Genomic DNA, 26,757 nt, shown 5'->3' with positions numbered 1-26,757 from the left:
ACTTGGAGATCTGAATTCTGTACTTGCTTGTTTATTATTCCTCACTCCATTAAGGGACTCTTCATAATAAGTTGTAAATCCCTTTCATGGAGATAATTCATAGCTCAACCTCGCTTTTCTTCCAAAACATATTACTCACCCTACCCATGTACCCCAGCCTTGGGACACATTCAGTTAAAATTGTTACGTTCTTATATTGGCAGTAGCGAGCATTCATAGACAAAGCGATCCACTCCTTACATCTAAGAACTTATTTGGATGGAGGGGAGACCCAAAGAGATGATTTCAATTCAATGTGTTTAGTGTTCTAACACAGAGCTTTACAGGTTATACTTAAATTCTATAATATGCCAATGGCTTAGAAGTGTTTTTAATGTGGTCCCTTGTTCCTTCCCTCACCTCCTGCAATTTTAACTGTGGGGCAAGGGAGGCAAGGATATTTGTGTATTAAACTGTTCCTCATAAGCTTCTAATAGGGGTATCTACAGACCCCACTCTGAAATACTGTGCCGTGTCCATTGAAGCCTGACCAGTCCTGCCCTGTAGAAAAGTTGCTCTGTTGTGCAAACCATGGATCATGCAAAAAGTTCTGGGCAGACCCAGTAACTGATAACTAGTCTCAAATCCTTTCTAAAACAAGTAGTTGGGGTGAGGGTGCTGGTGATAAGAAAATGAGTAGACTGGGGAGCAAGGAGGATCTAGGACCATCTGCTGATCCTGTTACCCATGAGTGTGACATTTCACACCCTTCAATTTTGAAGCCTTTGTTTTATATTCCGCCTTCTGTGTTTTCCTCCCTTACCTGTGGGTGTCTTTCTCCTTGTATTTCTTCAGAAATCTGCAGAGCTTTCTCATACATCCTTTGTGCCTGTGACGGCTGCTTGGAGAACAGAAGGTAGCGAGCACAGGCGTCTAAGCACATGCCCAAGAGGAGGTGGGTATTGGCTTTCTCTTCCACTAAGGAGAAAAGAGGAATCAGCAAATCTACCCAAATAGTTGTTACCAGGACCCACAAGTATGTCAGCAGAATGGGACCCACATGTCACTTAGGGAACAATGTAGGTGGATTAACATCCGGTTAAATGACCTATTCCAGACTAGCTGGAATCATGGAACTTCACCCCACGTTTTAAGTAGATTAAGAGTCTGCACATAATTAAAATGTGGAATGTTATTTTTAGTTTGAAACAAATAATATTCAGCAGAAACAAATGAAGATAAACCGAAAGAAGAATGAGTTAACAACAAAAAGTCAAGGCCAATGAAAAACCTGTATGGTATAAGAAAAACAATGCAGGAAGAAGACAGAGAACACTCAGAATCCTGAAGTGCAAAATCACAAGCCGAATTTAAAGAATTCAAGGTAAAAGCCGGGCATGGTGGCTCACACCTGTAATCCCAGCACTTTGGGAGGCCGAGGCGGGTGGATCACAAGGTCAGGAGATCGAGACCATCCTGGCTAACATGGTGAAACCCCGACTCTACTAAAAATACAAAAAAAAATTAGCCAGGCATGGTGGCGGGTGCCTGTAGTCCTAGCTACTCAGGAGGCTGAGGCAAGAGAATTGCTTGAACCCAGGAGGTGGAGGGTCCAGTGAGCCGCGATTGCACCACTGCACTCCAGCCTGGGCGACAGAGCAAGACTCCATCTCAAAAAAAAAAAAAAGGTAAAATTCAAACAAGCTAATCATTCAGAGAAGAAGAATAAAGCTTACAATGACATAGCACCTCTCAACACGTTCAAGAATTGACTATACGATGTCTGAAAAAGAACAAGCTTAAAATACCTAATGCCACATAAGAAGAATTAGAGACATAGATCTAGAGAACAGTAACCTATATCAACCTGAGTAAGACTTCTAAAAGATGATACAAATTACGTAGAAATGGTCATAAGCAAGATTATATGGAAATTCTGCCAACAACTCAGCAGGAGGTAACTGTTAACACAATAAAAGACTAGAAAAAGAGGTTACCTTAGATAATCTTGGGTTCAGTTGGGTTTATTTACCAGCAAAGCTGTCGTTCATATCAAGCCCTTTCCCTTCTATGTCTTCAGTTTTCAGAAATCTTACAAGTGGCATAGAGTTTAAGGAAGACTATGTTACTAAAATGAGACTTTTCTTTTTTAATACCTTCCTATTTAGAAAAAAAGTGCAGCTTGCTTCTATCGCTTACCTAATTTTACATAAATATGCTCTTCGAGGCTGGAGCAAATTGATTTTCAATGTGAAAATAAACTATTAAAAGTGTTCTTGGAGTTATTTTTAAAGAGACCACCAGAATCATCTGTATCATCAGACTCATCTATTTCAGAAAAATCAGATTCATCAAATGAATCTTCAACCAACAACTATTCGAGAATGATGTTAACATCACGCGTAGGCATGCTATGTTTTCTAGGATTTGACATTTTCAGCGATCAAGAATTACTGTATTTTGCAAATGGAAATACCATTACTAAAAACAGAATGCTATAAATAGAATGATGTCTTGTTTCCAAAGTTGATATACTAGAGCAATGTGAAAATGATAAAAGTGAGATATTTTGTGGCAACGATTTAAAAAGATGTTTAGTAGTATAACAAAAGTACAAGAATAAAGTGACAAGCAATTCTGGTGGAAAATTGTTACCCTTGTTATCACTGAGTAGTGGAGTGGAAGCAAAAGCAGTAAAACTTTTTAGAGAAAACAATGAGGTACAATTTAGCTATAATATCTTAAAAATACATTTAAAATTCACAGCACATTCTGACCACAATAAAAATGGAAACACTTTTTTAAAAGCAAACTTTTCTAAAGATAAATGTACTATTAATTACTGAACTTTAGAAAACGTAAGAAAACTTTAAGCAACTGCCAAGAGAAAACTTCATAGTTCCCCCAAAGAGTTCCTTTGCTAGTAATTTACTTAAACATGGTTCTTTGAAATATTAACATAAAAATTGCTAAAAGACAAGAAAAAAATCATGTACTTTAATAACAACTGAGAAATATATTGGAATCGTTTATACACAGCCCCTAAAGGATCATTTGAAACTGAGGCATATTTACTTCTTCAAACATAAATGATTCTCTTTCATAAATAACTTCTAGTCACAGAAAAAGATATGCTACTATATACTCAGTCCATGAAGCAAACAGGATTCACTATAGAATTTTTTACTCAAAATATTACCAAATGGAATAATCAGATGTATTAAGATGACCAAACAGCATTTATTCCAGGAATAAAAGAATGGTTCAGTATATCAAACTAGGTTTACATAAATATAGACCAAAGGGAATTTGATAAAGTACTGGAGCAATTATATACATTTGTAACAATAGCAAAAGAGCATCTCTAATTTAGGAAAACTTGAGCGTAGGCCTCTAACTCTCCTCTACCCCCTCACCATCAATAGCAATATAGGAAAGTCTACAAGGGTCTTTGAAACTAGAGATATTTGTTGCCCAAATTCCAAGAATATCCTGAAATTTCTGCTAAACTAAATCTCTTGTTAATCAGCTGATTAGCACTTCCTGATTAGTGTTAATGGTTTTAGTGGAGGGAATAAAGCAGAATCTAACCTAATGCTATAGACGAAACCCATCTGCTTCAAACACCTAGAAATCTTAGATAAACTATAACACACATCCTTTCCGTGCACAGCTGAGCTCCCAAGAGCCAGAAATTAGGAGTAAGCTAAAACCCAAAGTGGAGAGTCTGTGAGTTGACACAGCAGAAGCCCAGTTTTTGTTGTAGCTTGAGTGTCTCTGTAATCCAGGAATTAAAGCTGTTGATGACGTGTACTAAACAAAATAAGATCTGAAGCCAATGCATAAAACCAAGATGATTACCATTAGGACCACAACCCCAGGAAAAGAATGTATGTGAAAAATATTGCACCACTCCAACCTACACTCCCCTTAACCGCCCCGACCACAGGCACAGGGAGACAACAAGGAGCCTTGAATGGCCAAGTCTGGAATCTAGATGAGAAAAATGACTACCCTGTAAATGTGATGTCTAAATTTATAACATCCACTTCGGCCAGGAAGACACAAAACTATTCTGGAATCTCACTGTATAGCTAAAACCTTGCTGAAGATGAATGTATAATCCAAGATTAGTAAACATGACAATTCATGAGAATCAGCAGACAGTAAAAAAGCAGGCCTCATCCCCCCAAAATTTTAAAAAATCAGACAACTCCAGTAGTTCTAACTCCTTACTTCCAGTAAGTCAAGCAGCATACACCACCTCAGAGTCTTGTACCTGTAATTGCCCTTTGCCTGTAATTTTCTTCCCTCACAAATAGCCACTTGGCCTATTCTTTCCGATTCATCAGGTTTCATACTAACGAGGCCTTCCCTACTCCCTCTATAAGACACCATACTGCCCCAACATATTCCTGGTATACATATTCCTTCATAAATATCTACATAGCACTTTGGACACACCAACTTACTGGGTAGTGCTTACTATGTGTCTTTCCCCCACCAGAAATGTAGCTCCATGAGGCAGTGACTTTTTTTGTTTTTTCTTTTTTGAGACGAAGTCTCACTCTGTCGCCCAGGCTGGAGTGCAGTGGCAAAATCTTGGCTCATTGCAACCTCCGCCTCCTGGGTTCAAGTGATTCTTCTGCCTCAGCCTCCCGAGTAGCTGGGATTACAGGTGCGCCACCATGCCCAGCTAATTTTAAAGAGACAGGGTTTCACAATATTGGCCAGGCTGGTCTTGAACTCCTGACCTCATGATCCACCCGCCTCGGCCTCCCAAAGTGCTGGGATTACAGGCGTGAACCACCACACCCGGCCAACTTTGTTTTATTTGTATCTGTATCTCAGCACCTAGCAGCATATCTAGCGTGTAATGGGCACTCAGTATTTCTGACTGAATTATTGAATGAATGAACAAATAGAAGGAATTATAAAAGGGCTGGGCGTGGTGGCTCACACTTGCAATCCTGTACTTTGGGAGGCTGAGGCAGGAGGACCATTTCAGCCCAAGAGGTCGAGACCAGCCTGGGCAACATAGCAAAACCTCATCTCTACTGTCCCTCACCACCCCCCAAAAATATATATAAGCCAGACATGGTGGCATGTGCCTGTAGTCCTAATTCTTCGGGAGGCTGAGGTGGGAGGATCACTTGGTATCAGGAGTTTAAGGTTGCAGTAAGCTGTGATCGTGTCACCGCACTCACTCCAGCCTGGCCAACAAAGGAAGACCTTGTCTCGGCGGAGGGGGGGAGTGAGGGAAATAAGGTACTGAATTAAATAGCGAAAAATTATAATGAAACTAAAAATAGTTATAATTACAAATTTAAACATTAGCACCCCATCAATCTATGAAAACCCAATATAGAGATGTCATTACAAATCAAGACATAAGCACAAACTATGAAGATAAATATCAAGATTCTGTTAGTATACAAATTTTTAATCTACGTCAAATGCCCTAATGTGAAAAGACAAGCTACAAGAGATATGTAACCCACAAAAATATAAAATGATCGAATACATAAGGAACTCTTACAAATTGTTAAGAAAAAGACAACCCCTCAAAAATCTAAGCAAAAGATATGAAGAAATAATTTTCAGAGCAGGTAATCTGAATAACTAATAAATACAGTAATCAGAAACACATAGTGAAGCCACAGTGATTTCCTTTTCAAACCCAGCAGATTATCAAAAACATCTGATGATAACAAAGATATACAGAGAACATCACGAACACTAATATACTGCTAGTCAAAATGTAAACTGGTAAAACCACTTTGATCGGCAATTTGGTTTTTGTTGTTGTTTCCGAAACATAGTCTTGCAGTGGCGTGATCTCAGCTCATTACAACCTCTGCCTTCCTGGGTTTAAGCGATTCTCATCCCTCAGCCTGCTAAGTAGTTGCGATTACAGGTGCCCACCACCATGCCTGGCTTTTTTTTTTTTTTTAAGTAGAGATGGGGTTTCACCATATTGGCCAGGCTGGTCTCCAACTCCTGACCTCAAGTGATCTGCCTGCCTCAGCCTCCCGAAATGCTGGGATTACAGGTGTGAGCCACTACACCCTGCCTGATAAGCAATTTGGTATATGCACCCCGGCAACTCCACTTTTATGTAATATTCCAGGTGTGCACAAAGACACAAGTCTAAGAATGTTCAGTGAAGTATGACTTTTAATAGCAAAACATATAGAATAACCCAACAGGTCCATCAATAGAACTGTGGTATATTTCTACAATGGACTACTACACCATAGTTGTAGTGAGGGAACCACACAGGGCCACCTTTAGCTTGTATCCACACTTATGAGAACAGAAAAAAGGTTCAACTTACCTCTCACCCCAGTGGATTAATTAGAGGAAGTCACCCTTTAAAGACAGATGCAACCCAGCAGACATGCAGTTTGGCAAGCAAACAGGGCTTCTTGTGCTAAGAAAACTGCTTTAAATAGCAGCCCGATAAATCTCATCAACATAATATTGAGTGACAAAAGCAAACTACAAAACCAGTTGTACAGTATGATACCATTCATATTAAGTTTAAAAACATATTAGCCCTATTGTGTATTTTTTTGTTTTGGAGAGAGAGTCTTCGCTCTGTCACACCTAGGCTGGAGTGCAGTGGCACAATCTCGGCTCACTGCAACCTCTGCCTCTCAGGTTCAAGCGATTCTCCTGCCTCAGCCTCCCGAGTAGTGGGGATTACAGGCGCCCGCCACCATGTTGGGCTAATTTTTGTATTTTTAGTAGAGACAAGGTTTCGCCACGTTGACCAGGCTGGTCTTGAACTCCTAACCTCAGGTGATCCAACTGTCTCGACTTCTCAAAGTGCTGGGATTACAGGTGTGAGCCACTGTACCGAGCAATATATTGTTTATTGATATATACAAGTGCAATAAGTAGGCAAACAAAACCAAATTCAGGATAGTAGCTACCCCTAGGCAGGGAGGGGTATACAGGGGTTTAAATATCCAAAAAAAAAAAAAAAATTCTAAAGCAAATATGGTAGAATATTGAAATCTGGCCAAGGCTGAAAGTACACAGATATTTGGTAAGTCGTCAAAACTTTACTTTTGTTTGAAATCTATTTTTTAAAAAATTACATCACAGGGCAGCCAGGCACGATGCCTCATGCCCGTAATGCCAGCATTTTGGGAGGTCAAGGCAGGTAGAATACTTTAGCTCAGAAGTTCAAGACCAGCCTGGGCAAGATGGTGAAACTCCGCCTCTAGGAAAAATCCAGAAATTAGCCAGCCATGGTGGCATGCGCATGCAGTCTCAGCTACTTGGGAGGCTGAGGTAGGAGGATCAGTTGAGCCTGGGAGGTTGAGGCTGCAGTGAGCCATGACCACCACTGCACTCCAGCCTGGGCGACACAGTGAGACCCTATCTCAAAAAACAAAAAACAAATCAAAAGAAAAGCACAGAACTGACTTTTCTTAATAATAAATCGGTAATGTGGAATATCAACTGAAGAAACTCCCAAAATATAGATGAGAAAACTGATGGAAGAGGGGATAATGTGCAGGATAGAGAAGAGAGAGGTCAACATACAGGTAAATGACATTCCAGAGTAAGAGACCAGATCATGTGGGACAGAAGCATTGAGCCAGAAGCTCCAGAGAACTGGACGCTAAAAATGAAGGTTCACCAGGGACTAAGCAAGCTTTATAAACAGATAACTCCCTAACCTTATGCTCATGTAACTTCTGAGTCCAGCAAAGCATCTGAGCAGGAGAAAATAGACTGCTTAAAAAACAAGGCCAATATGCAGGCTTTAGAATTCTCCTCTGCAATAAATTCCACTAAGTCTAAAATTCCAGATCACAGAGAAAAAACAAGTGAGGAAAAGGGAAAGGAAGGATAATGTTAAAATGTACTCATCTCATTTTAGAGAAGAAACTGAAAACAATTTTTTTCCCTCTGAGTCAATTATGTCTTTAAGAAATGTTTAAGTTACTCCTTATACAACTGAAAATCACATATATGTATACCTTCCCTACAAAATACAAATACAGATCAGTGAGGGAAAAGTTCCTATAAGAGGAACTGAAAACAATCGAATTAACAAAAATGGAAAGCACTTTTTAAAATGCAATAATTAGACCAATTATCCCTTTCAGTACTAATTTGTTTTGTTTTGTTGTTTGTTTGAGACGGAGTTTCGCTCTTCTTAACCAGGCTGGAGTGCAATGGCGAGATCTCGGCTCACTGCAACCTCCACCTCCCAGGTTCATGCGATTCTCCTGCCTCAGCCTCCTGAGTAGCTGAGATTAGAGGCACCCGCCACCACACCCAGCTCATTTTTTGTATTTTCAGTAGAGACGGGGTTTCACTATGTTGGCCAGGCTGGTCTTGACCTCCTGACCTCAGGCGAATCCATCTGCCTCAGCCTCCCAAAGTGCTGGGATTATAGGCGTGAGCCACTGCACCCAGCCTCGATACTAATTTTTTTTTTTTTTTTTTTTTTTTTGAGCCGGAGTCTCACTCTCACCCAGCCTGGAGTGCAATGGCGTGATCTCGGCTCACCGCAAGCTCCGCCTCCTGGGTTCATGCCATTCTCCTGCCTCAGCCTCCCAAGTAGCTGGGACTACAGGCACCCGCCACCACACCCGGCTAATTTTTTTGCCTAATTTTTAAAAGGTTTTCAGATTCTATGTCAGAAGACAATGATACTCAGGTTTAAAAAAAAATCCAACCATAGCCTTCTATAAAAGATATACTGAAAAATGACTCAGAAAAGTTTAAGGGTAAGATATAGTAGATAATATAAAACTAGAATTTGTAACAAATACCTTGAATAGGGAAAAAGGAATCATTTTCCTGATGAAGGGACAATTCATAACAAATAAATGTATATGTATCTGAGACTGTCTAAACAGAGCACAGAAACATGTATAAAGAAAAAAGATTTTAAAAAATTTATCGGCCAGGCATGGTGGCTCATGCCTGTAATCCCTGCACTTTGGGAGGCTCAGGCAGGCGGATCACCTGAGGTCAGGAGTTCAAGAACAGCCTGGCCAACATGATGAAACCTCGTCTCTACTAAAAATACAAAAAACTGGCCAGGCTCAGTAGCTCATGCCTGTAATCCCAGCACTCTGGGAGGCTGAGGCAGGCGGATCACCTGAGGTCAGGAGTTCGAGACCAGCCTGGACAACATGGTGAAACCCGATCTCAACTAAAAATAGAAAAATTAGCCAGATGCAGTGGCGCACACCTGTACTCCCAGCTACTCGGGAGGCTGAGGCACGAGAATCACTTGAACCCAGGAGGTGGAGATTGCAGTAAGCCGAGATCGCGCCACTGCACTCCAGCCTGGGCAACAGAGCAAGACTCCGTCCCCGCCCCGCCCCCCCCCCAAAAAAAAATAGAACAACTAGACAAAATCAGTAAGGACACAAAAGACTTGAATAACACTATAAACCAACTAGATCTAACAGACATTCACAGAAAACTCCATTCAACAGAATACACATACTTTTCAAATGCACATGCAACCTTCTCCAGGATAAGCCATATGTGAGGCCATACAACAAGTCTCAATAAATAAAATCATGCACAGTTGTTCTCTGAACACAATGGAATGAAACTGGATTCAACAGAAGAAAATTTGAGAAATTCACTGTATGTGGAAATTAATCAATATACTCCTAAATATCCAGAGTCAAAGAAGAAATCCCCCCAAAAATTGGAAAATACTTGAGACACATGAAAATATAACTTACCAAAATTAATGAGATGCAGCTAAAGCTTATAGTTATAAATGGCAATTATGTTAGAAGAAAAACCTTAAATCAATAACCTCATCTCCCAACTAAGAGACCAGAAAGGGAACAAAATAAACCCAAAGCAAACAGGAGAGATGTAATAAAGACAGAGTAGAAATAAGTGAAATGGAAAATAGAAAAACAATAAAGAAAATTAATGAAACCAGAAGTTGGCTCTTTGAATGAATAAACAAAATTAACAAAAACCAAGGAAAAACTATACATACAATAGCCGGGAAGGTCCTTCATAAATTGATAGTAGTAAAATATAGGTGCCAAATCATATAATAAATAAGACTAGTAAATATATCACATTCCACAAACTTTTATATAATAGTGCCTAATGAGTACTGGTCATAGTCCTGGAGCATTTAATTCTCGTAACTCTATGAGGTAAGTTCTATTATTATTTTCATTTTATTGATAAGGAAGCTGAGAACAGAGAAGTTAAATAACTTGTCCACTGCTAGTAAGTGGCAGAACCAGAATCTGAACTTAGGCTCCAGACTTTAAGCACTCATGGAACCAAATATTATGTCATCAAAAATAACTTTCTAGAAATGTTTTATTTAATATATGAAAATAAAAACTTTCCAGGAAAGGAGGAGGAAGGAATCAATGGGAAACATCTTTTTACTAATTTAAAAAGAAATCCATAAAATTAGGATCTAGAAAAGGAAGATGATCTCAGATACGTAAGAGTAGTGTAAAATATGCTTTAAAAATATAATTCCTTAAAGTTTCTTCTAGGAAATTAATAAGTTATAAAATTTGTTCACCCATATGTTCATTTATTCAATAGATATTTATGAATGCTTATCATGTATTTAGCACTGTCCTATAAGAAAATAGAAGAAATACATGAGTAATGAAGAAGGAAGAAAAAAGCTGCCGGAGAATTAACTCAGGAGTTCTGGTCCATCTGGCATCATAGACTCTACAACTTTCAAGGAACAGACCATTCCAATGCAATATCCCACACTTATTTCAGAATAGAAAATAGAGAAAGCATCCCAATTCATTTTATCACATTAATACAATCCTGTGATAACAAATAATACATAATAATACAAACAATACAATAAGAAATTTACTGTGGATCTCATAAGAAACACAAAAGTTACATATCAGCATTAAATATTATCCAGCACTACACAGGTACTAAGCAATTAACCTACAAGCAAGCCTGGTCTGCTCTAGATATATAATAGTAATAAATCTATTCATATATTTTGGTACCAAATTGGATATAAGACTAAGTTGCCTATTACTACTATTGCTTGATGGTCTGAAGGTACAGCCAATGAACTAATTTTATAAAGGGTGGGGAAGGGAGACAGTAGTATAACTCTGTGGAAGGGAACAATTACAGGTTGAGTATTCCTTATCTGAAATGTTTAGGACCAAAAGTGTTTCAGATTTCAGATTTTTTCAGTTTGGAATATTTCCTTTGGATACTGCCAGCATCCCAAAACCAAAAACCCAAATCCAAATGCTCCAATGAGTACTTTCTTTGTGCATCATGTTGGCACTCAGAAAGCTTCAGTTTTGGGGGATGCTCAACCTGTATCATGATTTCTGGAATGTATGATTATAAATCTGGAATTAGTGTGAGTATCAACTGAAAAGCAAAGAGTTCAGTCAAGTAATCAGTCAGAATCAAATTTAATAAATAGCTGTCATCTATATGAAGAAAACTATAATATAAGCAGGAGCTATAGAATGTTCCTCAGTGAGACAGCTTACTATTACAAAGATCTTCCTTTGCTAGCAGAGCAGCTGGTTTGTCCCAGTATCCATTCTTTTCTCACATGACTCACATCCTCAGGAAACGAGACTGATGAATTTTAGCCAATCATGATAATCCATTTTTCTTGCCAAGGACTGGGTTAGAAATGGCATGTAACCCAATTCTAACCAATGAGAAGTAAGGATAAATCTACTTGGAGACCTCTAGGAAAGATTACCTTGATCCTATGAGAAACATCAAAGATGTCTCCTTTTCCTCTGGACACTGTCATTTCTGGATGAGATTCCTGGGAATTGTTATAGTTTCACGTTTCAACCACCAGGGGAGCATGAGAAAAAAGCCAATACATGAGTGAGGAAAGATGGAAAGAGCCTGTTCCTTTATGATTTCAGTGAATCACGTTGTCAGCTAACTCAACAGCCTGCTCCCTATTGCTGAACTGCCAGTTACTTGACATAAATGTCCTTACTGTTAAACCTAATTTAGCTGAAATTTCTGCTCTTTGCAGTCAAAGATATGCTAACTTATTCAGATGGCAATCTCCCCAAACTAATTTATAAATATAATGCATATCTCATAATTCAGTCTGAAAGCACTTTAGGAACTTGACAAAATAATTCTAAAATTCATGTGAAAACAGTGAAATGTGGGAAGGTATTTTGCAAACGAAGCATGTGTCAACTGTCCTACCATATAACTCAAATATATAATTCAAACAATGTATACTGTTATAAAACTCATCAGATAAATACATCAGAATGGAAAACTCCAAAAGAAACCCAAGTATGTACTAATTAGTACATATAGATTGATTACTATCTGCAAGAAAACAGTCACCAGCTTCACACCAAAATACCAGGTATACTAAAAAGTTAAAACTGTTTAGAAATAAAAGGAAAAAAAATAGAAAATTATCAGGAAAGATGAGCGAGAATGCATACAATTTCAAAGCTTGAAAAATACCTCTTTAAGCATTAAGCTCCAGAAGAGCAAGGACTTTTGCCTTACTTGCTGCTATTCAAATCCTAGAATACCTGGCACAGAACAGCTACTCAGTATTTATTAAAGATGAATAAAAGCAAAGGAAATTAGAAATTAATTCTGATCTAATTCTGAAAAGATTACTCATGCAAGTCATAAAAATGCCCTAAAATGAATACATATTATGATTCATTTGTATAATTTTAACTTTTTTTGAGACAGGGTCTCTCTCTATTGCCTGTGCTGAAGGACAGTGGCAGTATGATAGCTGACGGCAGCCTCAACCTCTTGGGCTCAAGTTATCCTCCTGCCTCAGTCTCCTAAGTAGCTGGGACCACAGGCATATGCCACCGTGCCCAGGTAATTTTTTTATTTTTTGAAGATACAGGATCTCGCCATGTTGCCCAGTCTGGTCTCAAACTCCTGAGCTCAAGCGATCCTCCCACCTTGGTCTCCCAAAGTATTGGGATTACAGGCATGAGTCACTCCACCCAGCCTATTTAAATTTTTAAAAGCAATATGCAAAAACTAAATGACATCTTCTTAAGGGACACAGTAAAACGAAAGAAAAGCAAATAGGCCTGGCGTGGTGGCTCAAGCCTGTAATCCCAGCACTTTGGGAGGTTGAGGCGGGCAGATCACCTGAGGTCAGCAGTTCGAGACCAGCCTGACCAACATGGAGAAACCCCGTCTCTACTAAAAATACAAAATTAGCTGGGCGTGGTGGCATATGCCTGTAATTCCAGCTACTCGGGAGGCTGAGGCAGGAGAATCACTTGAACCCAGGAGGCGGAGGTTGTGGTGAGCCGAGATCACGCCATGGAATGATAGTGACAAGATTAAGGAGAGTAGTACCTCAGGTAGGAAGAGCTCCAAAGGTACTGGTAATGCTGGATCACTTGTCTATTCTCACAATCCGCTTGCGCCCCCCGGCCCCAAGACAGGGTCTTGCTCTGTCACCCAGGCTGGAGCACAGTGGTGCAATCTCAGCTCACTGCAACCTCCACCTCCCAGGCTCAAGAGATCCTCACCTCAGCCTCCTGAGTAGCTGGGACTACAAGTGCGCAACACCACACCCAGATAATTTTTGTAAACATGGGGTTTTGCCACATTGCCAGGGCTGGTCTTTAACACCTGACCTCAAGTGACCCACCCGCCTTGGCCTCCCAAAGTGCTGGGATTACAGGTGTGAGCCACTGTCCCTCACCAATTCTCATAATTCTTTATACAAATGTTAATTTCACATTCCCTTTTTATTAGAAAAAAAAAAAAAACGCACTCTATAAACACAAATCAGGAGGAAAACCCAAGAGACAAAGGATTAATATTTTTACAATAAAGCTCCAATAAAAAATAAATCAGCACCCTAAGACATGGTGAGAAAAAAAAAGATAAACCTCACTGTTTATCAAAGAAATGCTAGATAATGCATCAAGGCCATATCATCAAGCTAACAAAGATTATAAAAGTTAATGAGTTTTGGGGAGGAGGACATAGCCTTATCACAATAATAAAAACCACTAACAAACTCTTTTTGAGCAGCTACAATGTATTATTCTAAGTACGTTTTATGTATTAACTCATTCCACCTTCCTAAAGGTCCTATGAGTAATACTCTTAATCCCACACTGAAGAAAAAGCACACAGGGATTAAGTAATTTGACCAAAGTCACAAAGTACATAAATAGCCAAACCAGGAAATGTAAATTAACACAGTCCTTTCAATGGCAATTTGGCAATAGTCATCAACAACCTTAAAATGTGCTACTCTTGACTTGGAAATCTCAGTGCTAAGAATCCACTTTAAAAAAACAGGTTTGGACACTATCTTGATGCCCAATAACAGCTTTACTATTCTGAACTGAACACACGCATTCCTCTCCACTCCTTCCCCAAATACCACTAAAATGAAAGTTACAGGATGAAAAAGATATAACGCGGCGGGGCACGGTGGCTCACGCCTGTAATCCCAACACTTTGGGAGGCTGGGGTGGGCGGATCACCTAAGTCAGGAGACCAGGCAGGCCAACATGGTGAAACCCCGTCTCTACTAAAAATACAAAATTAGCCAGGCATAGTAGCTCACGCCTATAATCCCAGCTACCCAGGAGGCAGAGGCATGAGAATTGCTTGAACCCAGGAGGTGGAGCTTGCTGTGAGCCGAAAGTGAGCCACTGCACTCCAGCCTGGGCAACAGAGTGAGACTCCGTCTCAACAAAAACAAAAACAAAAAAAGGAAGATGAAGACTGAATGCCTGTGGCCAGCCATGCCAATAAAAGTGAGCCAACATGAACTCTAGAATACTGGGAAAGCTTATGAATTGAAGAAAGCAAGTAATATGTAAAAGTGAGGAATTTGGCATATACATAACAAACGGAGCCACAAAAAAACCTAGTTAACTTCAGAGGAAGCAAAACGTACACAAAAGGAAATGTAATTGTGTAATCGTGTTACTTGGCTCAGCAGCTAACACTATTCATACACTCATGATGTAGACACAACCAGAAACTGCACTAAATCTTCACTTTTCCATAAACCAACATATTCTGAAAATAATGAACTAGGAAATAGCAAGTTTATATTATTGAAAAATGTGAAGGTAAATACCAGAGGAAATTGGTTAAGAGTTGAAAATAAGGGTCGGGCACGGTGGCTCATGCCTGTAATCCCAGCACTTGGGGAGGCCAAGGCGGGCAGATCACAAGGTCAGGAGATCGAGACCATCCTGGCTAACATGGTAAAACCCAGTCTCTACTAAAAATACAAAAATAGCCGGGTGTGGTGGCGGGCGCCTGTAGTCCTAGCTACTCGGGAGGCTGAGGCAGGAGAATGGCGTGAACCCGGGAGGCGGAGCTTGCAGTGAGCCGAGACCGCGCCACTGCACTCCAGCCTGGGCGACAGAGCAGGACTCTGTCTCAAAAAAAAAAAGTTGAAAACAGGGCCAAGCACGGTGGCTCACACCTGTAATCCCAGCACTTTGGGAGGCCGAGGCAGGCGGATCATGAGGTCAAGAGATTGAGACCATCCTGGCTAACATGGTGAAACCCTGTTTCTACTAAAAATACAAAAATTAGCTGGGCATGGTGGCACGTGCCTGTAGTCCTGGCTACTCGGGAGGCTGAGGCAGGAGAACCGCTTGAACCCGGGAGGCAGAGGTTGCAGTGAGCCGAGATCGCACCACTGCACTCCAGCCTGGTGACAAGAGCAAGATTCTGTCTCAAAATAAATAAATAAATAAATAAATAAATAAATAAATAAATAAATTAAATAAAATAAACAGATGGGTGGGGTGAGGTAGCAAGAAAATGCTCTTTTTTTTTTTTTTGAGACGGAGTCTCGCTCTGTCGTGGCGCAATCTCGGCTCACTGCAAGCTCCACCTCCCGGGTTCACGCCATTCTCCTGCCTCAGCCTCCCAAGTAGCTGGGACTACAGGCGCCCGCCACTATGCCCGGCTTATTTTTTGTATTTTTTTTAGTAGAGACAGGGTTTCACCGTGGTCTCGATCTCCTGACCTCGTGATCTGCCCACCTCGGCCTCCCAAAGTGCTGGGATTACAGGCGTGAGCCACCGCGCCCGGCCGAAAATGCTCTCTTAAATTAAGCTTTGTACTATTATATTATTTGACTTTTTATTCTAACAGATAACATTGGAAATTAAAAAATATAAATTTGTACAAAATTATAGATTACTCAGAGAAACACAAATAAAATATAAATTCCCTATAAATCTACCTACCAAAGAGAGTAACTGCCTATATTTTGATATCTATCATTCAGCTTTTGTTCCATTCCTATCTTTAGTCTACATACTAACTATACTAGTTTGCAACCAAAGTTTCCACTTAATTTTTTAAGGGCATTTCCTCAGTAAGTACACATATGTCTACAACATAGGTAACAAAATAATTACCCTAGAGCAAGGTTTTATGTAATTAAGTAATATAATTTTATATAATTAAGTAATGTTATCCTAGGATAGAGACAGTTGTGTCAATAAAAAGCACATAAATTTGATAATGGATTTGCTTTGTGCAAAACTGAATAGGTAGGAATTTATTTCTTTTCTAGAAAAAATACGACGAACAATCATGTAACACATTTTCTATACTGTGCAACTAGTAAAATGTAAAAATAATATTTATAATAGAAATTAGCTTGCTCTATCTAACAAGAATTCCTTTGCCTGGAAAAAAAAAGTGTTTTGTTTTTTTTTTTTTTTTGAGACGGAATTTCGCTCTTGTTGCCCAGGCTGGAGTGCAATGGCATGATCTCGGCTCACCGCAACCTCTGCCTCCCAGGTTCAAGCAATTCTCCTACCTCAGCCTCCCGAGTAACTGGGATTACAGGCATGCAACATCACACCCAGCCAGTTTTGTATTTTTAGTAGAGACAGGGTTTCTCCATGTTGAGGCTGGTCTTGAACTCCTGATCTCAGGTGATCCGCCCACCTCGGCCTCCCAAAGTGCTGGGATTACAGGCATGAGCCACCGCGCCCGGCAGGTGTTTTCATAGTATGTTACTAAATTTTTAAAACTCAGGTTACAAAGTAGGATATACAGTATCATCCCAAATTTATTTCTTAAAATGTAACCCGAAAAGCCGTAGTAATAAATAAAACAGTAGCTCTTTCTTAGTAGTATGATTATAGATGATCTTTACTTCTTAGTGCTTTTCTACACTTTCTTCAGTGTTTACTGGTATTACTTTTTGAGTCCGAAAATATAGCTTTACACTCCTAAGAAACCATAGTCAACACTATAAATGAAAGATAGCAAAGGTGTAAATAGTTCAGAAGTGACTTACTTGACAGCTAGACTTGTTTTTACACCTCTTGTGGATTTCCTCAACTTCCACACTGCACTGAAACTGGATTTACTTGTTGGTCTTTCTTGGGTCTTTTGTTCTTTCATTCAGTAATTATTGAGCCTCTATTATCTGCCAGGCACTGTTCTAGGCACCGAGGATTTGGCAGTGAGCATAATGGATGAAGTCTCTATCCTTCTTTGATATGGAAGACAAAGACTAAAAATTTTTAAACAAAAACATACTTTTAGTGGAGAAACAAACACAAGCACACAACACACACACCTCTTCTTTCAAGTGTGATGAAGAAAAGTAAAGGAAAGAGGAGTAGAGCAACAGTAAGGTGGGAAGAGATGATAGTTTTAGTGAGGGGAGGACTCTGAGGAAGTGCTATTTGAGCAGAGACCTGAGTGAAGTATGGGAGTTGGCCAGAGAAAGGTGAGAGAGAACAGTCTAGGTAAGAGGAATATCAAGCAAAGAGGCCTTGAGGTGGCACTAAGCTTGGAATGTGCCAGAATAAGACCAGTGTGGTGAGACTGGAACGAGCGAGGGGAGAGCAGCAGATGGCATGGAAGAGGTGGGTGGGCCCAGGTCATAAGCGCCTTACAGGTCCATGCAGGGATTCTAAATTTATTCTAAAGGTGATACAAAGGTACTGAGGTCTTGAAACAGTGATGGCCTGGACCAAAGCACTAGGGTAACGGGATGAGACATGGTCAGTATGGATACATTTTGATGGCTGATCCAATATAACTTGCTGATGGATTAGATATGAGGAATGAGGAAGAAATCATGGACAATTCTTAGGTTCTTGGACAAAGCAACTAAATGAGTAGCGTGCCATTTACAAATCTGGGGCTGACTGGTGACGAAACAAGTTGTGAGCGGCAAAACTGAGACCTATTTTGGACATGTTAAGTATGAGATGACCATTAGACTTCAAGTCAAGATGTCGGGTAGGCAATCATAATTATAAGTCTGCCATCTGGGGGCAAGTTGGGGCTGAAGGTGTAAATCTAATATTTAAAAGTATGGAACTAAAAGATATCTCCTAGGTGTGGGGGCAGAGAGACAAGAGAATAGGGCTGAAAACAGCCCTAAGGCGTGCCAGCATTAAGAGGTAGGGAGGTCCCTTCACCTCACTAGAGAGACCAGTGAGGCATCCCAGAAGCCAAGTGAAAGTATTTTCAGTAGGAGACAGTGATCCCCTAAGTTAAAGCTGCTGATGATTAAATTAAGGATTGAGAAGTAACCACTGGATTTGGTGACTTTAATAAAGGTAGCTTCAGTGGAGTGATGAAAACAAAAAAATTGGTGTACAGTGATCCCTCCTACTCCACAGTTTCATTTTCTGGGGTTTCAGTTATTTGCAGTCAACCACAGTCTGGAAAATATTAAATGAAAAATTCCAGAAATAATCTGTAAGTTTTTAAACTGCATGCCATTCTGGGTGGCATGATGAAATCTTGTACTGTCACACTCCATCCTGCCCAGGACATGAATCATCTCTTTGTCCAGTGTATCCAAGCTGTATACGGCACCTGGCCTCAGTCACTTAGCAGCAGTCTCAGTTATGAGATCAACCCAGTGTTGCAGTACTTGTGCTCAAGCAATCCATATTTTACATAATGGCCCCAAAGTCTGAGAGTAGTGATACTGGCAATTTGGATATGACAAAGAGAAGTCATAAAGTGCTTCCTTTTAATGAAAAGGTGAAAGTTCTCAACTTAGTAAGAAAAAAAAAAACTGTATGCTGGTTGACAAGATCTACAATAAGAATGAATCTTCTGTCTGTGACACTGTTAACAGTATATAGTTATAATTATTCTATTATAAGTTGTTGTTAATCTCTTACTGTGCCTAACTTATAAATTAAACTTTATCATAGGTACATATATATAAGAAAAAAAACAGTGTATTAGAATTCATTTCAGGCACCTGCTCAGGGTCTTGGAACATATCCCCCATGGATAACAGGGTACTACTGTATGTTAAAGAGAGTTAGAAGACAACTAGGTACAGAAGAGTTGACTGCTGTATCCCTACCATCTTGGTAGCTCTTGGTATAGAATAGGTAGTGAATAAATGTCAAATCTGAAAATTCTCTATACTTCAACCCAAATTAAGAAACCCAAAATGGTGGAGAGCTAGAGAGCTTCCTGCTCATCCAGTTCTATTCCTAGCCTCCAGAATGAGTGAGGATGAATTGTAAAAACATGAGCTTTTCTTCTCTTCTTTCTTAATTTGCTGTATATCTAGGGCTAAAACGTAATAAGCATTTTGATTGGTAGCTGAACTAAGGGATACAAGAAACACCTTCTCCTTCTGCTCCCCGATTTTCCATAGTTATATGTAACTAAAAGTTAACAAATAAATTATGAACATGTCACCAAGGGGGTTAAAAAAAAAACCACCAAAACAGCAGTCAAATATTTTAAACAAAACATCTTATTCCAAAACTTCTGCTGATACCTTAAAGACAGCCACTTATTTTGCAAAATAGGTAACTTTCCCTCTTCCCAATTTAGATCTCTTTCCATTTCTCAAAGTGTAAAGTAAAGCCTTTTGTGGAGAAAAGGCAATGCCCAGATAATGGGTTTCCTACCTGACATAATGTCTTCTGCTAATTCCTTTTCTCTTTCAATTTTTTCCTCTAGGGTTGAAATGCAGAATTCATAGCCAGCAACAGCAAATTCCTGTCTGTAAAGCAAAATCAATAATCAGCCATTTACCTTTTCTTTTTTTTTTTTTTTGTTGAGATGGAGTTTCGCTCTTGTTGCCCAGGCTGGAGTGCAATGGCGTGACCTCGGCTCAGAGCAACCTCCACCTCCCGGGTTCAAGTGATTCTCCTGCCTTAGCCTCTCGAGTAGCTGGGATTACAGGTGTCCACCACTATGCCCAGCTAATTTTTGTATTTTTGGTAAAGACAGAGTTTCACCATGTTGGCCAGGCTGGTCTGGAACTCCTGACCTTAAGTGATCCACCCGCCTCGGCCTCCCAAAGTAGTGGGATTACAGGCGTGAGCCACCACACCCGGCCCATTTACCTTTTCAAAAATTCTTTTTATCTTCATTTTTCCAGCTCAGTTTAAACATTATCAGTAAAGGAAGTGCAAAATGGGGAGAGGGAACTTTGCTTAAAGTCTAAGTAGTGTCAAATCTGCCATTTCTCAAAGTAGTTTTTTTAAGTCATCCATTTAATATAACTTAAGACACAAAAAGCTAGGAATGCTGCCCTAATTTTAATAACTGACATAGCCAGCAGTCTTCATCATTTCCCACTAACAGATGGCCTCCAGTGAATCAGTTTCTCCATGTGTGAAAGCCTTACCCCTGTTCAAAGTAATACTACCCTAAACAGAGGTTCAGGCCACCCTGCAGTGAGGATTCCAACTGTTGACCTCATACAGCTTCTGAGGAGCTTTAGTCATTTTATATTTCTTTCAAGCTCTAAGTCTCTGATATAAGTTTCTTTTGCAGAAATGGGACTCCTAGCTATGGCAACAGAAGTCATTTAACCCAACTCTGTAGCCCTGGACCCTCAATCAACTGGAGAGGGTTGAGTCAACCCAAGTAGGCCGACTGACTGCTGCTTTTTACAGAGATGCAGAGGAAATGTGACAGAAATCCCTTCTCCATTCAGGAGCTCAGCTTTGGTTCTTGTTCTTCAGTTTTGGCTCTAGTTTCTTACAGAAGTGGCACTAAAAAGCTCATCTGTTCTCTAGTGCTTTGCTAGGGGAGAACTTATGACCCTACTGTTCTGCTCTGTTCTCAGAAGAACAGAAGCATCCCCTTCCTTCCCTAGACTCAAAACTTGGCAAGAGGGCCCTCTCTAGCCATAACACAGGGCAAGTGGACACTGCCCACAAGATGCTCCCAGTCGGAGCAAGAGGTCTACAAACAATTCCCCTCCTAACTTATATCAGCCTTTCGAAGCCTCAGATCTGGCCATGTCTTTTCTAGTCTCATGCTTCTCTTAATAAAACAAACTGAAAAGTACAGAGTACCATGTAACTCAGAGGCTAATTGTTACTAGCTTTCACCTCTAGAAGACTATGAATTTGTCTTACTCAACAATGTTTATTAGGCTCTGGGCTTCTTCTTACCCTAGGAGTTCATACCCAATCAAGAACTAGGCATGTCTGTTACAACTCCAAGGAAGACTGACCAAGCTGCAGTGTTCCCTGGCATGGGCCAAGCTCAAAGCTCCTCAAAAGACTTGAAGTCAAAGGCTCCAGGAAGCTCTAGCCTATCTAGTGTCCAATCAAAATGCAAGGAGACTACACAGGTCCTGATGAGAACAAAGGAGCTGGTGAGTAGGACAGCAGGGACCAGTGCCAGGGCCTGGCCTCAGTGAGCACCCTTTCTATAGCATCAGGCTCCATGTCACTCCAAACCTCTCGCACCAACTTCTGCACCACTAAAACCCGAAGGGAAGCTAGTCTTAGGTCTCTCCCTAAATTCATCACAAATACAACTCTCTAGAGGAGTTCTCTGCTTACGTCCTAGATACTTCATCTTTGAACTCTATTTATACCAGCAAAATGGCTTCTTCAGAGTATTAATATCCCCAGCAGCTTTCACCCTGCTCTTTCCTCTTCTAGGAAAAGTTAAACTAAAGTTCTAACTCTAACTTCGTTCCCACTTCAAGCAGCGACAGAAAACTTAGTTAGCTTTGTCACAGGGCAGCCAGAGATGCTGTGTGCCCCACTAGGCAGGCTGATGGAAACAGTAGGGGCAAACTGGAAAAAGGCTGACAATTTCAAAGATGAGGGATGGAACACTTTGAGTGTGACACCCAATTTCTGGAAGACCCAGATGACCAGTAGACAATGAATATTATGTAACGACCCAGAGTCAAAGTTTTCTGCCCACAGTCCTACTCCCTGGCTGCTGTACTTACCTATTCTGCGCAGCATAGATACTGGCCAGCTTTAGGGAAATTTCAATTATTGCATTGTCCTCCTGTGAGAGAAACAGAATGACGGGAACTCACAACAAGTAAAATTTTCTCATGGAATATTTCAGATCAACTTCCAGACTGACAGTGGCCTCAAAGCCACAGTCTTTATTCTTTTACAGTGATTAGCCAACTGTGAATTCCTTGGCAAACATGCTGTTGCATTTAGTGAAAGAATGGCAGTTTGTATAGAGATCTCAGAAGGGAAACTCCACCTTTCCTGACCAAAGCATATGGTGGGGCTAGAGGGAGTTTTCAGGAGACAAGACTGTTTTGAAAACTGCTTCAGTGGGGGGCCAATACTAGGCAATGTCCTTACCTGCTTCATGCCCCCTCCAAGGAGGTAACTCATTGTTGCTTTAAAAAGTTGTTCAGCCTAAAAGCATAAGGAAAAGATTTTTCTTTTAATTGGGCCCCATTATATGTGTGTGTGTGTATATATATATATATATATATATATATAAAAATGACCCTGGATTCTAAGTACCAGTCTGATGCATCATTCCTTGTAAAACCCATATACCCATACACACGCACATTCACACACAGAAAAGTACCCTTTTGAAGCGAAAACAGATAAAAATATCAGGACCCCCAACATCCTCTATGTAACTTAAACTACTCTCTGATGAGTAGAAAACAACCTCAGAGATTAACTTCTTATTCAAACCCACTGTGGCAGAGACTACAAACTGTCTCCTAATAGTCATTCTCTTCTCCATGTTTTTGATTACAGAGTCCCCTCAATTTAGCCTGGGAAACATGGTGAAATCCCGTCTCTACAATAAATAAATAAATAAATAAATAAATAAATAAATAAATAAATAAGAAAATTAGCCAAGTGTTGTGGCACATGCCTGGAATCCCAGCTACTTAGGAGGCTGAGGTGGGAGGATCAACTGAGCCTGGGAGGTCGAGGTTGCAGTCAGCCATGATTAAGCCACTGCACTCCAACCTGGGCAACAGAGCAAGACCTTATCTTAAAAAAGAAATTCAGTCAATTTTAGCAGATTGGACACCCTGAAGTTAGATATGGTCATATGATAAAATTTAGGCCGAGGGATGCAGGCAGAAAGAACGTGAACTTCTAAATCATATTTTATAAGGAAGCTGCTCACAGTCCATCTTCTCCCCCTTCCTGCAGGCTGGAGGTGAGTCAGCTCACCCAGGCACATGAGGGCTTATCTTAGAAGAAACCTGGACTTCTGGATCAGAGAGCAAAGGTGCCTATGTCTATCTGCCTTCAGTCTTTAGCCTATCTCTGGACTAACACAATAAAGAGAAATACACTTTTATCTTGTTTGAGTCACTATATTCTGGGGTCTCTTTGTTATAGCAGCTTAGCCTGTACCCTTACTATTACAGTTCCCTTGAGGCTACTCCTTCACAAATTCAAGATATTACAAAGTAATTTACTTACATTTTCAAGCTGACCCCGTATAAATGCTAAGTTGGCCATCTGAAAGCAAATTACAAATTGTTTTTCAGTTTAGAATACTGTGTTCCTACTTATTTCAAAACTTTAAAATTCCCTTTTGCTTTCACCCTCAAAATTTAAAAAAGTTTAAAATGAAAAGCATGTCACCAATTAATCTGCTAGAAGCACAGAACAGCAATCATGTGAGAAGTAAATACTTGCACATACTTTGTTGTTAATAAACCAAATCTAGGTCCACTCATCCTTAAAAAAACATGCTAATGATACTGGTTTTTTTGGTCTGGAATTGAGAGGTCTTATGGTCACCCCAAGGGTAAAAAAACTGAAGCTGTGGCCGGGCATGGTGGCTCACGCCTGTAATCTCAGCACTTTGGGAGGCCAAGCCAGGTGGATCACCTGAGGTCAGGAGTTCGAGACCAGCCTGGCCAATATGGTAAAACCTTGTCTCTACTACAATACAAAATTTAGCCAGGCATTGTGATGTGTGCCTGTAATCCAGCTACTTGGGAGGGTGAGGCAAAAGAATCATTTCAACTCATGAGGCGGAGGTTGCATTGAGCCAAGATCGTGCCACTGCACTGCAGCCTGAGCAACAGAGTGAGGCTCCATCTCAAAAAAACAAAACAAAACAAAAAATAAAACTGAAGCCAAAAGAAAACTCAGTAAAAAAGAAAAGGAGCTTTAGAACATCGTGAAAGTCAGGAATATAAATCAGGAGAACTAACTACCCTTCCCTCCCATCCAACCTTCCTCATCAGTGGTTCAGACTGGTTATAAGAGTTACCAAATCATAAGTGTAAGTGATGGCCTTCTTGTTATCAGTCTGATAGGCGAGACGAAGAGCGTCATGCAAAATTAACTCAGCCTCTTCTGGCTCATCTTTCATAATGCTCAACTGAAAAGGGAAGACAAAATAATAGAAAATGAAACATATAGTAGATGCATATGCTACCAGACAGAAGTGTATGCAAGTATATCCCAACTGATAGAAGGAAGCTAACTCATTCATCAAACATTTACTGAATTCCTACTATGTACAAAGCATTGTCTACAGAGGTGACAGGGAGGTCAGCCTCCCTTGCAGCTAGGTGTGGCCATCTGATGAAGTTTTGGCCAAGAGACACAGGCAGAAGGAATGTGATCTTACAACATATTTTATAAGGAAGCTACTTGTCCTCCATCCTCTTTCTAATTTCTTGCAGGCTGGAGGTGACCATATAGGACAAGTAAGCTTAATTACAACTAATGATAAGAGCTATAAAGATGACAGAAAGGAATGGTAAGGGGTCTCCTCTAAATAGGACTTAGGGAAGCCTTCCAAAGAAGTGACAGCTAAACTGAGGTAGTAAGGATGAGAATGAGTCAACCAAATAAGGACCTGGGGAGAACAATGACTCAAACAGAGGGTAGAGAATGAGTGAAGTCCCTACAAGCTGAAGAGAATGGTTTTGAGGAAGAAATGCAAAGAAACAGATGTGAAGGGAGGATGGTGAGCCAGAGGATTACTGCCAAACGGGTGGGCAAGGTATGCTGGTTTAGATCATGTGGGGTGTTGCAAGCCATGGCAAGGAGTTTGTATTTTATCACAAATGCAGTGGGTAGCCATTCAGAGCTTTCAGACAAGGAGATGATATGATCCAATTTACTTTTTTGTGTTTTTTTGGTCGCTTTGGTTTCTGCGTGGAGAATAGATTGCAAGAGGACAGGAGGCCAGGAAAGACAACTGGAGCATAGTTGGTGGCAATGATGGTTTGCACTAGGGTGACAGCAAGGGAGATAGAGAAAAGGGGAAAGATTTGAGACGTATTTTCCATTTGTTGGCAACAGGACTTGTTGCTGGACTGTAAGTGTATTGGAAGGCAATGGTAAGGTACCACAAGTTTTAAGAATGACTATGAGATTTTTAGGCTGAAAAACTGATGGTAATAAAGAGACGGCGAAAGCGTATGTTGAGGAGGCATTGAAGATCGAGTTTAGTTTTGGGCATGTTAAATCTGAGAGGTAGGTAACGTCCTAAAGTGCAAATGGCATGTCAGTAGCACACTACAGGCTGGAAATACAAATTTGGACGTTGTTGGCATCGAGTCGGTATTTAGCTCAATGGAAGAGATGAGATAACTTGGGGAGAAGAGGAGGAAAAAAAAAAATAGAAAAGGATGTGGAGAAAAGGAAGAATTCAGAAGGAGAACCGAACCGCATAACCAACACTAAGTTGCCATTTTCAGGTCGCTATATACGTGCGAAATTATGTCATTTCAGGTAGGCTGGTTAATTGATGAAACCACTACAAAACGTTCCCGATATTTCGTTTGCATAAAGGCGTGATGCCTGGGGCGCCATCTCCATTTGCACTTGACACTGCAGAGGTTTTACTGCAGGCCTTAGAGTCGGAAAAGCCTGGATGGATTCCAATCCCCTCTCGGATGACCCACCTCATTCTAGGCAATTTTACCCGCGGAGCCTCCATCCACTCTTCGGCGAGGCGGAGAGAGTAATGCGCAGCAACGCCAAGACCCCGCTCACAAAGGCTACCGCGCTCGGCCAGGCGCAGGGCCCGGAGCCGCCTCACCTTGGCTCGCTTCAGCAGCTGGATGATCTCTGCCTCGGCCTCGTCCGCCCCGTCCTCGGCAGCGGCTCCGTCGGCTCCCTGCTGCTCCTCCTCCTCTGACGCAGCGGGCCTCGAGAACCAGGAGAGCGCTGCGGGAAGGGGCTCTGAGGTCATCGGGCCCGGCCCGCGCCCCTGTCCCCGCCCGGCCGGCCCCGCCCGGCCCGCGCCCCTCACCTGCCAGCAGCGGCAGCAGGCCTGGGCCCCGGCCGTGCGGCGCGACTCGGGATGGCGGCACCTGCACCTCGGGCCCCGGACCTCCTGCCAGCCCCGGGAGCAGGCGCGCGGAGCAGCCCCGGCACTGCCGCCCCGCGGCCCGCAGGAGGCCTTGGCCCAGGCTCCGGCTCAGGAGCCGGTACATGCTCCCGCCGCGTCCTCTGCGCACTGCAGGCCAGACGCGATCCTGGCCCCCACCACGCGCGGAGCGCCCTCCGGATTGGCCGGGCCCTGACGACTGAGCAGGACATC

The 26,757-nt window shown here is 41.1% G+C and overlaps 1 protein-coding gene across 5 annotated transcripts in view; it reads right to left on the bottom strand.

Moving 5' to 3' along the window:
- Positions 1–26,748, bottom strand: part of TTC19 (tetratricopeptide repeat domain 19) — a 46,780-nt gene extending 20,032 nt beyond the window's left edge. For 4 of the 5 annotated variants that reach the window (XR_004026970.1, XR_004026971.1, XM_012501456.2 and 1 more), the window contains exons 1-8: positions 26,467–26,748; positions 26,254–26,381; positions 24,469–24,579; positions 23,667–23,705; positions 22,566–22,622; positions 22,190–22,251; positions 19,893–19,987; positions 803–957 (exon numbers count right to left, since the gene is read on the bottom strand). Coding sequence is in view for 3 of the 5 variants with exons in the window: in XM_012501456.2 (XP_012356910.1) it covers positions 803–957; positions 19,893–19,987; positions 22,190–22,251; positions 22,566–22,622; positions 23,667–23,705; positions 24,469–24,579; positions 26,254–26,381; positions 26,467–26,650 (831 nt within the window). In the remaining 2 variants the exon portion in view is untranslated. Of the gene's footprint in view, positions 1–802; positions 958–19,892; positions 19,988–22,189; positions 22,252–22,565; positions 22,623–23,666; positions 23,706–24,468; positions 24,580–26,116; positions 26,382–26,466 lie in introns of all 5 variants that reach the window. The other variant, XM_030799753.1, reaches the window with a different exon arrangement.
- Between the last annotated feature and the right edge of the window lie 9 nt (positions 26,749–26,757).

The sequence above is a fragment of the Nomascus leucogenys genome, chromosome 19 (genome assembly GCF_006542625.1).
Source record: "Nomascus leucogenys isolate Asia chromosome 19, Asia_NLE_v1, whole genome shotgun sequence".
Taxonomy (NCBI): domain Eukaryota; kingdom Metazoa; phylum Chordata; class Mammalia; order Primates; family Hylobatidae; genus Nomascus; species Nomascus leucogenys.
This window is presented reverse-complemented; position numbering and strand designations above follow the sequence as displayed.